At 64.3% G+C, this 12,618-nt stretch overlaps 1 protein-coding gene across 1 annotated transcript in view; it reads left to right on the top strand.

The window, feature by feature from the left end:
* DOT1L (DOT1 like histone lysine methyltransferase) overlaps nucleotides 1–12,228 on the top strand; it is a 90,419-nt gene extending 78,191 nt beyond the window's left edge. The window contains exons 17-29 of the mRNA XM_007460434.1: nucleotides 774–868; nucleotides 1,252–1,353; nucleotides 1,587–1,724; nucleotides 1,934–2,059; nucleotides 2,903–3,387; nucleotides 3,540–3,675; nucleotides 4,030–4,176; nucleotides 5,317–5,446; nucleotides 6,152–6,729; nucleotides 6,813–7,018; nucleotides 9,553–9,617; nucleotides 10,002–10,937; nucleotides 11,648–12,228. Of these exons, the coding sequence (XP_007460496.1) occupies nucleotides 774–868; nucleotides 1,252–1,353; nucleotides 1,587–1,724; nucleotides 1,934–2,059; nucleotides 2,903–3,387; nucleotides 3,540–3,675; nucleotides 4,030–4,176; nucleotides 5,317–5,446; nucleotides 6,152–6,729; nucleotides 6,813–7,018; nucleotides 9,553–9,617; nucleotides 10,002–10,937; nucleotides 11,648–12,228 (3,725 nt within the window). The remainder of the gene's footprint in view (nucleotides 1–773; nucleotides 869–1,251; nucleotides 1,354–1,586; nucleotides 1,725–1,933; nucleotides 2,060–2,902; nucleotides 3,388–3,539; nucleotides 3,676–4,029; nucleotides 4,177–5,316; nucleotides 5,447–6,151; nucleotides 6,730–6,812; nucleotides 7,019–9,552; nucleotides 9,618–10,001; nucleotides 10,938–11,647) is intronic.
* Nucleotides 12,229–12,618: the final 390 nt, after the last annotated feature.

Below are 12,618 nucleotides of genomic sequence, written 5' to 3'. Positions count from 1 at the left end.
GGGGTTGCCGGGCGGGCGGGGCGGCTTGTTCGCATACACCCTGGGAAACCCCCGCTGCATGGCACCACCCCCAGGGCTCAGGCTCAGTCCTGCCAGGGCGCGCCTGGGCTTTGGGGTCAGCGGGGCCTGTGCGGCGATCTGAGGCTGCGGTCCTGCCCCAGGGGAAGTGAGGCCACGTCTGCGGGCATCATCTCGACTGGAGCAGGGGGGGCTCCTGGCGTCAAGAAGGTGGAGGCCAGGGATGCTGTTCCACCACGCACAGTGCCCAGGGTGCCCCACAGAGAGGGACCCAGCCCCGTGTCTGCAGTGTCAGGGAGACCTGTCCGGGATGAGCCCGGTGCCCCGAGGGAGCAGGGCCCTGTCCTGCCGAGTCGAGCTCGTGCTCACGTGGCTGGGCTGCCTTGAGATGCCTCGTCCCTTCAGAAAGTGGATGAAGGAAACTCCTGTACAATTTTCTCAATTCAACATCGGTAGCATATGTTTACCGAGAAGACCGGCAGACTGGCTGACCGCAGCCCATGTGTCCTTGGGGAGAACGAAAACGCGAGCTGGGGATGGCAGGAGCTGTGAGGGTCCCCACGTGGGCGCGAGCCCCACGTGGCGGCGGGACATGCTGAGGCAGTGTGGGGACACGGGCCCCGGCACGACAATGGCACCGTGCGACCCCAGCACCACTCGGGCCCTGGAGAACCTGCGCGTCGTTCCCAAACCCCACCCACCTCGAGCCTCATCTGGAGGGTTTCTGAGTTAAAACCTTGTCTTGGCTCCCCTCGTAGAATCCTTCAAGATTCAGTACCTACAGTTCCTGGCGTACACAAAGACCCCTCAGTACAAGGCCAACCTGCAGCAGCTGCTGGACCAGGAGAAGGTGAGCCACACGTGGTGCTGCCACACCCAGCTCCCCTCACCTGCGGGGCCTGATGGCCCCCGGGCTGCGGCTGGCCGGGCCCTGCTGCCCCATTTGAGGCAAGCTCGTCTGGGGACAGTGTGCCCTGCAGCCTCGGTGGCGGGGCTGGGGTGGGGGGCTGTGAGGTGCGGCCGCCCTCGTGCGGGCCCGGTGCGGGCACCCCAGCTTTCCTGAGGGCGGGGAGCGTCAGGCTCTGTGGCTCCTGGTAACGTGGTGCTACGTTCCGGGGTGAGGCCCTGACGGGGGTGTGGCCACCCTCCTCACGGGTGCGTGTCCGCCGCCGTGTCCGCAAGTCGGGCGGGGCGCCCATCCCGGGGGCTCGCGCTCACGGCCCTGCCCCACAGGAGAAGAACGCCCGGTTGCTGGGTGCCGCGCAGCAGCTGCTCGGCCACTGCCGAGCTCAGAGGGAGGAGACCAGGAGGCTCTTCCAGCAGAAACTCGATGAGGTAGACGCCCTGCCCTGGCCACGCTGCGGCCACGCAGACGCCCTGGCGCGGGATGGGGGCGGGCGGGGCCCAGGGCCCAGCCGGACGTCCGGCCAAGATCCAGAGGGACTGGTGCGCTTCACGTTGAAAGTCTCCCTGATGGAGAGGCCCAGAGGTGGTCAGAGGAAGGCTTTCTGCCTCGCGATGCCCCTGGCCCCCCGTGAGAGCCCCCCTCTGCCGTCGTTTGTCCTCAGCTGGGAGTGAAGGCGCTGACCTACAACGACCTGATCCAAGCGCAGAAGGAGATCTCGGCTCACAACCAGCAGCTGAGGGAGCAGACGGAGCAGCTGGAGAAGGGCAACCGGGAGCTGAGGAGCCAGAGCCTGCGGCTGGTGCGCCGGCGGGACTGGCGGTCTGCCCGAGGCGGGGCCCCCCCAGGCCGGGCCGGGTCCCGGGACGGAGAGATGACCGAGGGCAGCCCCCGAGTCTGCGGCAGTGGGTCCTGGCAGCCCCCCTGCCCCCCGTCCCCATCCTCCCTCAGGATTCTCGCGGGGCGTCCAGGGGCCTCCGACGCCTCACAGCCGCCCGCCCATCCCCACAGCTCAAGGCACGGTGCGAGGAGCTGAAGCTGGACTGGTCCACGCTGTCCCTGGAGGGCCTGCTGAAGGAGAAGCAGGCCCTGAAGAGCCAGATCTCGGAGAAGCAGAGGCACTGCCTGGAGCTGCAGGTAGGAAGCCTGTCGGAGGCGGGGGGGCTCCGGGCTTCAGCTGGGGCGCCGGGACCAGCGTCCTAGGCCCAGTCCCCGCCGCACCGCCCGGGCTTGCGAGCGCCTTGTTTCTGAGGCCGCCGCTGGCGGCCCTCGCTTGCACCATGAGAGCAGCTCATACTGACGAGGTGAGCAGAGGATGGTGCAGGAAGGAAGGACGGACAGATCAGCCTGCGAGTGCGGGCTTTCAGGAAGCCCGTCTGCAGGCCGAGGCCTCCCACCACTTTGCGCCTCCCCAGCGAGGTTTCGTGATTTACGTGAAGCTTTCCCTGTTGCCTGGCCCTGGGGGCTTTCAGGGATGGGATACTGCAGAATGGCACTGCAGTGAATTCCTCTGCGCCGGAGGCTGCTCTGGAGGCTACGTCCCTAAAGACACACGTCCCCCAAGTAGCCGTTGGAGCGGCTGTAGGTCCCGGGATACGGTGTCGCGCTGCCTCCTGTCATGGCCCGGCCCTGCTGCCAGCCTGTGTGCAGGAGGAGTCTCAGGAGGCTGCGCGCTGGGCGCTCACGCTCCTGTGTCACCGAGAGGCGGCCCGAAGCTGTGGGCCCTTGATTCATTGCGGGGAGAGCCAAACGATGCCTCAGGCCCCAGCCCCCCGGGCCGATACCTTACCCTCGCGGTCGCGGTGACAGCCACGGAGCCTGGGCCCCTCTCTTCCTCAGGCCGGCGCGTCTGCCCGTCACACTAGCCGGCGCATGTCCCTCTAGCCGGCCCACGTCCCTCTCGCTCTTGCAGGACTGTCCCTGCCAGTGAGGTGCTGGGCATGGGGCCTCTCAGGCCTGACGCCTCCTCTCGTCCCCCAGATCAGCATTGTGGAGCTGGAGAAGAGCCAGCGACAGCAGGAGCTCCTGCAGCTCAAGTCCTGCGTGCCGCCCGACGACGCCCTGTCTCTGCACCTGCGCGGGAAGGGTGGCCTGGGCCGAGAGCCAGAGGCCGAGCCCGGCCGGCCACACCTGGAGCTGGACTGCGCCAGGTTCTCCCTACCCCACTTGAGCAACATGAGCCCGGAGCTGTCCATGAACGGCCACGCGGCCAGCTATGAGCTCTGCGGCGCACTGAGCCGGCCCTCACCCAAGCAGAACACCCCCCAGTACCTGGCCTCCCCCCTGGACCAGGAGGTCGTGCCCTGCACCCCGAACCACAGTGGCCGGCCGAGGCTCGAGAAGTTGTCCGGCCTGGCCCTGCCCGACTACACCAGGCTCTCCCCGGCCAAGCTGGTGCTGCGGCGCCACCTGAGCCAGGACCACACAGCCAACAGCAGGGCGACCGCCAGCGAGCTGCACCCACGGTGAGCTCATGGTGGGGGGGCCTCCTGAGCGGGGGATTGTCAGTTTGGAAGAGAATCTCGGGGGTTGTTAGGCCCAGGCGGCCAGCTCTGAACGCAAAATTGTGGCTCTGAGGGCTCCCCAGAAAATGACCGAGGGCACGTCTCGTTTCCAGAGCTGAACATGCCAAGGAGAACGGCCTCCCGTACCAGAGCCCCGGCATCGCCAACGGCATCAAACTGAGCCCACAGGACCCTCGGCCCTCGTCCCCTGCGGCCTTGCAGATGACGGGAGAGAAGGGCAGTGAGAAGGTGAGTCCACCGCTCTTTTGTGAAAGTGCCCACGCATGGGGTGGAGTAGGGCTGGGAGGGCAGGTGGGAGGCTGCCTGGCCGCACCCTAGCCCTGGGGTGAGGCTGGAAGAGTGGGATTGTCTCTGGGGAAAGGAGAGGCCGGGTTGAGCAGCAGGGGAAGGGAAAAGCCTGTTGTGCTCCTGCGATGGGGTGTGTGCTGGGGTGATGGGCGGGGGCCCTGGCAGGTCGGGAGGATCGCTTTGGGGTGGGGGTGACTTGTCACTGGTTGGAGGGCTGCTGTGTCCCTCGGGGCGGTGCTCAAGGCCCAGTTTCCTGGTCAGCGGGAGCAGGCCGGCCCGGTGGTGTGTCTGCAGGGTTTGAAGGAGCGCACCTACGCCAGCAGTGGGGAGGCCATCACCAGCCTGCCCGTCAGCATCCCGCTCAGCACCGTGCAGCCTAGCAAGCTGCCAGTCAGCATCCCCCTGGCCAGCGTTGTGCTGCCCAGCCGCGCCGAGAAGGTGGTGAGTGAGGCCCTTGGCCTGGAAGCCTGGCGTCCCCAGGCACCGTGTGTAGGCGCCAAGAGAGCCGGTGCTCTTGTTCTTTCCCCTCGAGGCCTAGAGCCTTCTTGTTCAATTGCACGTGGTTAAGTTTGGAGCTTACCGTGATGCCCGAGAAAAACAGAATGTCTGATGTCCACGTTTAATTCCAGTAACATTTTGCCACTTTTACTTTAGATCCTTCTAGTAAAAGGCGACGTGTGCAAACGGAGAGGGACTAAAACTTCCAGAATCTGTAGAAATTTCTCCCTTTCCTTCTAGTTCACATGTGCATTCAGCCTCACACGCATGGACTTGGAAATGACACTCTCCTGTGGAGTGGGCTGTTCGTGTTTATGGAGATGTCAGTCACACACAACTCACCCACCTAAGGTGTTCGGTGCAGTGGGTTTTAGTACATTCACCAGTCGTGCAGCCATCTCTAGTTCCAGAACATTCCATCCCCCCAAAAGGAAGCCCATCCCCACCAGCAGTCACCCACATCCCCTCCCCAGCCCCTGACAACCAGGAGCCCACTGTCTGTCTCTGTGGATCTGCCTGTTCTGGACGTTTCCTGTCAGTGGAATCACGGACTGTGGGTCCTTCTGTGTCTGGCTTCTCTCACTGAGCATCGTGTTCTCAGGGTCCGTCCATGTGGTAGCGAGTGTCAGGGCTTCTCTCCTTTTCGTGGCTGAGAGATGTTCCACCATATAGACGGACCACATTGTGTGCATCCGTCACCTGTTGGTGGTCATCTGGGGTGTTTCCACTTTGGGGCTGTTGTGAATCGTGCTGCTGAGGACATGCGTGTGCGGGTTTTGTGTGGGTACTTGCTGTTGTCTGGCTCTGTGTAGGAGTGGAGTTGCTGGGTCAGATCATAACAGCTGCCCTCACTGCTCTCCCTGCCCATTTATCCCTGGTCCAGTGCTTGCCCGTTAGCCAGGGCCATCCCTTAGAACCGAGGTCAGACACCTGTGCCTCACCTTGTGAGAACCTTCCCGTGGCTGCCCACCAGGCTCACAGCCTGAGTGGCCACTTGCCCTTCTGTGCTCGCGGCCTCGGGCCTTTGGCACGTCCTGTGGCATGTGGACGGATCAGCTGACAGCCTGCATTTTCTCTCTGCAGAGAAGCACCCCCAGCCCCGTGCCGCAGGCCCGAGAGTCCTTGTCCACACTGGAGAAGCAGATGGGTGCTGGCACCCACGGCTCCGGGGGCAGCGCTGCTGGGAGCAGAAGCCTCACCCTGGCCCCTGCAGGTAAGGGCTCCCTCCCGTGCGAGGACCCAGAGGTGCCGGGTGGGCTCAGCACGTCAGCTGCACAGCGTGGCCCGGGGCTCGGGGGCTCCGAACTGGGCTGTCCCGCTCTGCTCATCTCAGCTGGCTGTGCTCGGCCTGGGTACATGCCGGTCCTCTGGGTGGTGGCGTCCTCATCCAACTGCGTTCCAGCCGGTTCTGCTCCTCCTCAGAGAGCTCCGAGTGAGGCTTCCGGGCGGGGCCTTGCGACCTAGAGGGTGCCTGTCGCCACTGCCCAGCCATGGATCCTGTCGGGGGCGGTGGGCATGTGTGGTCAGGTTGCTTGCCTGTGTCCGCACGGCCTTATCTACGCCTGTTCTTCTGGGGGTAAAGAGCGCAGTGAGGAGGCTGCTGGTGGGACGGGCGTCCCGCCTCTGGCGCTGCTGCTCTCGTGTGGGGAGGGCGTCACCGCTGGTGGTGCCCGGGGTCTACCGGCTTGTGCGTGAGCTCCAGGGCCCAACCATCCCAGGCCCAGAAGTGGGAAGAGCACACAAGTGACGGCCCAGGGGCCCCCACTTGTCCTCACCCGAACCTGGTTCCGTGGTGCCGTCTCAAGGTGCTGGGCACTGAGCATGCGGAGAGCTGAGCTTCCTTGCACTCCGCCGGGTTCGGCCAGGTGGGCATCCTTTCCCGGACAAGCTCCCCTGAGAAAGCGTGTCCTTCCCACAGGCTTTGCCTACGCCGGCTCAGTGGCCATCAGTGGGGCCCTGGCAGGGAGCCCGGTACCGCTCGTCTCTGGAGCTGAGCCCCCCGCCCTGGATGAGTCCTCGAGCTCCGGAAGCCTCTTTGCCACTGTGGGGTCCCGCAGCTCCACCCCTCAGCATCCCCCCCTGCTGGCACAGCCCCGCAACTGCGGCTCGGCCTCGCCCACCCCCCAGCTCTGCGCCAGTCCCAGGCTCGGCGCCCAGGGCCCGCTCCCCGACACCAGCAAAGGAGACCTGCCCTCTGAGGCCGGCTTCTCGGATCCCGAGAGTGAAGCCAAGAGAAGGATCGTCTTCACCATCTCGGCCGGCTCTAGCAGCGCCAAGCAGTCACCTTCCAGCAAGCACAGCCCTCTGTCCTCGGGTGCCCGCGGTGATGGCGGCCAGAGCCACGGGCAGGACAGCCGCAAGAGGGGCAGGAGGAAGCGGGCGGCGGCGGGGACCCCCGGCCTCAGCTCGGGCGTGTCCCCCAAGCGCCGGGCCCTGCCGTCCGTCGCCGGCCTCTTCACGCAGTCTTCAGGGTCCCCCCTGAACCTCAACTCCATGGTGAGGCTGGGAGTGGCGTTGGGGGCGGTAGGTCCAGGGCACTCCAGGGGCCTGCTGACGGGCTTGTGCGTCTGACCCCTCAGGTCAGCAACATCAACCAGCCCTTGGAAATCACGGCCATCTCGTCCCCCGAGAGCTCCCTGAAGAGCTCGCCTGTCCCTTACCAGGACAACGACCAGCCGCCCGTGCTCAAGAAGGAGAAGCCCCTGAGCCAGACCAACGGGGCCCACTATTCCCCGCTGACCTCAGATGAGGAGCAGGGCTCTGAGGACGAGCCCGGCAGTGCCAGGTGAGTGGGGCCGACGGGGCAGGTCCTTGTGGCCAGGACGCGGGGCAGGCAGCTTCCCACCTGCTGCTGGGTGGTGGGCACAGAGTCCCGACCTCACTTGGGGCACGTCCTGGAGCAGACAGGCCCCTTCCTGGATTGTTCACTTTAACTGTGTAAGAAACAGCCCGTGAAGGGCCCAGGGCGTCTGAGAGCCTCTCGCCACGTGCGTGTGGGGCAGGGCTGACCCCTGAGTCTGCAGCTCCCGGGGCAGCGGCGTGAGGCGGGTGTTTATTGGTGGCAGAGAGAAGGGGAGGGTGGCCGCCACAGCGCAGAGCCAAGAGGCAGGCGTGCAGGCTCCCATCAGCGCCTGTTGTCCACTCAGCTGACGGTGAAGAGTGCTTTCTTCCTGGGGTTTTTTTTTTTTTTTTTTTTTTGATAACAGCTTTATTAGGTATAATTCACATACCACACCGCCCGCTTGAAACGTGCGACCCAGTGGCTTTTGACGTATTTGTGGGGTTGTGCAGGCATCACCGCTGTCGGTTTTAGAACATTTTCATTACCACAGAAAGAATCCCTGTACCCTTAAACACTGACTCCCCAGCCCCTCCCCCAGTCCCTGGCCCCCACAGTCTACTTCCTGTCTCTGTGGATCTGACTCCTCTAGGGACCCCGTGAGTGGGATCAGGCAGCGTGTGTCCTTCTGTGTCTGGTTTATTTCACTGAGCGTCATGTCCTCAGGTTCATCCGTGGTGTAGCAGGTGTCAGAACCTCCTTTTTAAGTCTAGTATTCTTCTGTGTGTATATGTCACGTTTTGTTTATCCACCGTGTGTCCGTGGACGCTTGGGTTGCTTCGTTTTCAGCTGTTGAGAATCGTGCTTGCTGTGAACGTCCCTATACTACATGTGTTTTTACTTGAAAATGTGTTTTCAATTTACCGAGTACTTAGGCGTGGAATTGCTGGATCTCATGTGGCAAGTCTGGGTTTAACGTTTTGAGGAACCACCAGACTTTTCCACGGCAGCTGCCCCATCTCACATTGCTGCCAACCATGCACAAGGGTGCCAGTTTCTCCACATCCTCACTGGCACTTGTTATTTTCTGGGTTTGTTTTTAGTACGGTAGCTATTTCTCTGAGGGTATGGTGGTGTCGCCGTGGTTTTGACCTCATTTCCCTCGCGGTCGACGACACTAAGCATCATCTGTTCCTCAGACAGATGTCTGTTCAGGTCCCGGCCCCACTCTTGAGTCGGGTTGTCTTGTGCTGCTGTTGTTATGTCGCGAGAGTTCTTTAGACGTCTACGTACCGGATCCCTTGTCAGGTACGGGATCTGCAGCTGTGTTCTCCCGTCCTGTGGGTGGTGTGTTCACTGCATTGCTGGTGTCCTTTGAGGCACAGGAGTGTTCAGTGTTGACGAGGCACCGTGTGTTGTGTATCTGTGTCTTCTTTATTATTTTTTTTTTTCTTTAAAATTAATTAATTTATTTTTGGCTGCGTTGGGTCTCTGTTGCTGCGTGAGGGCTTTCTCTAGTTGAGGCGAGCGGGGGCTACTCTTTGTTGAGGTGTATGGGCTTCTCATTGCAGTGGCTTCTCCTGTTGCGGAGCAGGGTCTCTAGGCGCACGGGCTTCAGTAGTTGTGAGATGCAGGCTCAGTAGTTGTGGCACACGGGCTTAGCTGCTCCGTGGCCTGTGGGATCTTCCCGGACCAGGCTTGAACCTGTGTCCCCTGCATTGGCAGGTGGATTCTTATCCACTGCGCCACCAGGGAAGTCCCTTTCTTTAATTTTATTTAATTCTTAATTTATTTGGTCGCTCCGGGTCTTAGTTGTGGCATGTTTAGTTGCGGCATGTGGGATCTTTAGTTGCGGCATGCAGACTCTTAGTTGCGGCATGCATGTGGGATCGAGTTCCCCCACCAGGGATCGAACCCGGGCCCCCTGCACTGGGGGCGCGAAGTCTTACCTGCTGGACCGCCAGGGACGTCCCTGTGTTTTCTTTAGTTGCCTGTGTTTTCAGTGTCTTGTTGTTACTCTTACACGTACGAAAAGTACATTGTGCAAGTTCTGGATTCTTCGGCGAGTTCTGTGTCTCTGGAGGTCATAGTTCTTCGGGACGGTCCACAGAAATCCTGACACGTGAAGCACACACTGCTGTGTACTTCGGTGCAGCTACGGGTACAGCTTACAGGGAGTACGGGGAGTTAACGTGCTAGGTGCTGCGCATCTGCCTCTGTGGACGACGTGGTCTCCTAGAGCTCGAGAGCACGTTAAGCACGGAGACAGTTCCATCGGGGACTCGCGGCTGTCTCTGCGTGTTGGGAAACGGCATCCCTGCTCCTCCGCCGGGGCCCGGCTCTCAGCTGTGTCCCCCACCACAGCCGTCATCGTGCCGGCATAGGCGCCACCGCATGGGCATGGGAGCGCCCGGGGGCCCTGACGGCGGGTCATGCATTGCCGGCTTACCGACCCCGCTGGGCAATTCGGTGTAAACGTATAGCGCTCTGGTGTTCCCGTGGATTGCAAACATTTATCATCTCTTTTTTTTTCCTAATAGAATTGAAAGAAAAATTGCAACAATCTCCTTAGAAAGCAAATCTCCTCCGAAAACCTTGGAAAATGGTGAGTTCGGTGCTCCCGATGCCTGAGTCCTTGGTGCCTGGCCTCTGAGGAGCCACACGGGGCTTCCAGAGTGGTCCCTGGGCGGTGTGGGTTCCGCCCGGCCTCCTGGCCCCTTTCCCTGTGGACATGGCGGGCGCTCTGGGTGCTGCCTGGGTAGATCGGGCACGTGTGGTGCTCTGTGCTGACACGCCGGCCCTCCCGCACAAGCAGCCCTGCTCCCTGAGTTTCTCCCACGGCCCCACCCTCGCCAGGTCTGCCCCGTCCTCCACCATGGGGGCTTGTCTTGGGGGCGGGGGTCATTCTGAGCCGGCGGGGGTCTGGTTCCCGCAGCTTCCGCTCTGCCCCACCCAGCCCAGGCCTCATAGCCGCTGCCTCTCCTGGCAGGGGGCGGCCTGGCGGGAAGGAAGGTGCTGGCCAGCGAGCCGGTCAACAGCAGCAAGTGGAAGTCCACCTTCTCGCCCATCTCCGACCTCGGCCTGGCCAAGGCAGCCGACAGCCCGCTGCAGGCCGCCTCCGCTCTGAGCCACAACTCCCTGTTCGCTTTCCGGCCCGGCCTGGAGGAACCTGGCGCGGCTGATGCCAAGCTGGCTGCCCACCCCAGGAAGAGCTTCCCAGGCGCGCTGCCGGGGGCGGGCGGGCTGAGCCCCAGCAGCCATCCCGCCAGCAGCTTCGCCCTGGGCGGGGGCCTGGCGGCCGACCTCAGTTTACACAGCTTCAGCGATGGTGCTTCTCTCTCCCACAAGGCCCCCGAGGTGGCCGGCCTGGGCACCCCCCTGAGCTTTCCCGGCCCGCGGGGCAAGGAGGGCGGCGCCGCAGAGCCCGGCCCCTTCGTGAACAAGAGGCAGCTGGACGGACTGGCCCCGAAGGGCGAGGGGGGCCCACCTGTGTGTGGGCCCGCGGACAAGGCCTCAGCGACGCACGGCAAGGCGGGCAAGGGCCGTGATCGCGAGCCCGACGTCAAGAACGGCCACAACCTCTTCATGGCTGCCGCGGCTGCTGCCGCCGCCGCCGCCGCCGCCGCCCCCCCCTCCGGGGGCCTCCTCAGCGGCCCGGGCCTTGCCCCGGCAGTGTCCTCGGCAGGGGGCACGGCCCCGTCCGCCCAGACCCACCGCCCCTTCCTGGGCGCCTTCGCCCCCGGCCCGCAGTTCGCACTGGGCCCCATGTCCCTGCAGGCCAACCTGGGCCCGTCCGTGCTGCAGTCCCTGTTCAGCTCCGTGCCCGCCGCCGGCCTGGTGCACGTCTCAACCGCCGCCCCCAGACTGACCAACTCGCACGCCATGGGCAGCTTCTCCTCCGGGGTGGCCGGCGGTGCAGTCGGAGGTAGGCAGCGCCCTCTGGCCGCGCGGGACCCGCCGGGGGATAGGCCGCGGGCCGCATGCTCTCAGCGGCGCCCTCCGGGGCCGCTGGGTTTAACCACCGCTGTTTGCAGGTTCCCTTCCAGGGCCCCCGGAGGGGGGAGAGGCTGTGCCCGCGTATCCCCTTGGGTCCACTTTGCACCCGTCACCTCGTTCCTTTTCGCGAAACGCAGACGTGACTGTCGTGTGGGCAGAGCGCTCAGGCGTGAGTCGGCCTGTGCCACGCTCTCTGGTCTGACGGCGTCCCTCTCGCTCACAGGGGAGATGGCGCCAGACGGAGCTCTCTCCTTCCTCCCCGCGGAGGTCACCTGTCAGGCCTGACGCAGCCCGGGCTCTGGGCAGCCTTGGGGCCGGCGCTGGGGAAGAGCCAAGGGCCGCGGCGCCCGCCAAATGCACCGTGGCGCGTGCGGGGTGGAGAGGAGAGCAGGGGGCCACAGCCGGCCCCTCACCGGGCACGGGCGCCGGGGCTGGGCTGGGGAGGGGAAGGGAGGGGAGCCGTCCTGCAGGTCATCCCAGCGCCTGCGCTCCCGCTGCCTGCGCTTCACCCTCACCTGTGCCGCTCGCACGCGGAGCTGGAGCTGCAGCCGCCGTCGGCTTCCCCTTCTCCGCGCGCCTTCCTTGGCTTGGCTGGCGATGCCCGCCTGTTGAAGCTGGGTTTTTCTCTCCTGTTTGCAGGTGCCTTTAACCACGCGGTGCCTCCCGCCTCCGCTCATCCGTTTGGAGCCAGTTTCGGCAGTGGGGCTGCATGTCGCAGCGCCACGCTGAGCCTAACCCCGCTGCAGGCGGTGGCCAGCCCCCCCGCCTCTTCCTTTCAGGCCCCGCCCCCTGCGGAGCCGAGGCCGCCCCCGCCCCCTCCGCACCTGGGCCGGCCCCCTCCGGGGCCGCCCGCCCTCCACGCCCCGCCCCCTCCTAACGCCGCCTTGCCTCCGCCCCCCGCGCTGCTCCCGGCTAACTCTGAGCCCGTGCTCCTGCAGAACCTCGCGTCCCTCCCAGCTAACCAAGCTTTCTTACCTGCCGCCTCTGCTGCCTCTGTGCCGCCTGCTAACGCCTCTCTGTCCATCAAGCTCGCCTCACTTCCGCACAAGGTGTCCCGCCCCTCCTTCACGGTGCACCACCCGCCCCTGCCCGGGCTGGCCCTGGCCCAGGCCGCGCCCGTGATCCCGCAGGCCAGCTCCACGGGGCCGCCCGCCGTGTGGGTTTCCCTTGGCATGCCACCTCCGTATGCCGCGCGCCTTGCGGGGGTTAAGCCGCGATAAAGACCTTGCTTAGCTAGCAGTTCGTATTCTGTAAGGTAAGGCTAGAGCTCGACCAGGCGGCCCATACGAGAACCTGAACTGACCTTCCTTTGCAGAGAGCAGGCGGGCCCGCGGGGCTCCGTGGAGGGGCCCGGGGGCCAAGGTTGCTCTCCTGCGGCTGGGAGGTGCGAAGGCGAAGAGCCAGGGAGGCAAGGGAACCCGGGCGGCGAGAGCAGAGAGAGGAAGGGTGTGGCTGGCCCCGCCCCCTCCGCCGCTGCCGGTGGACCTTCCCCCCAGGTCGCCCAGGGAGGGGGCCAGGAGGAGTCAGTCAGTCAGGGCTGGCGTTCTGGCCGGGTGGAGCCCAGCTCGAGCTTGCCGCCGCCCTAGGCTTGGCGTCTGCAGCAGCCCGCG

The sequence above is a fragment of the Lipotes vexillifer genome, unplaced genomic scaffold, assembly GCF_000442215.2.
Source record: "Lipotes vexillifer unplaced genomic scaffold, Lipotes_vexillifer_v1.1 scaffold225, whole genome shotgun sequence".
NCBI lineage: Eukaryota > Metazoa > Chordata > Mammalia > Artiodactyla > Lipotidae > Lipotes > Lipotes vexillifer.
The sequence above is the reverse complement of the archived record's forward strand: the minus strand, read 5'-3'. Positions and strand labels throughout refer to the sequence as shown.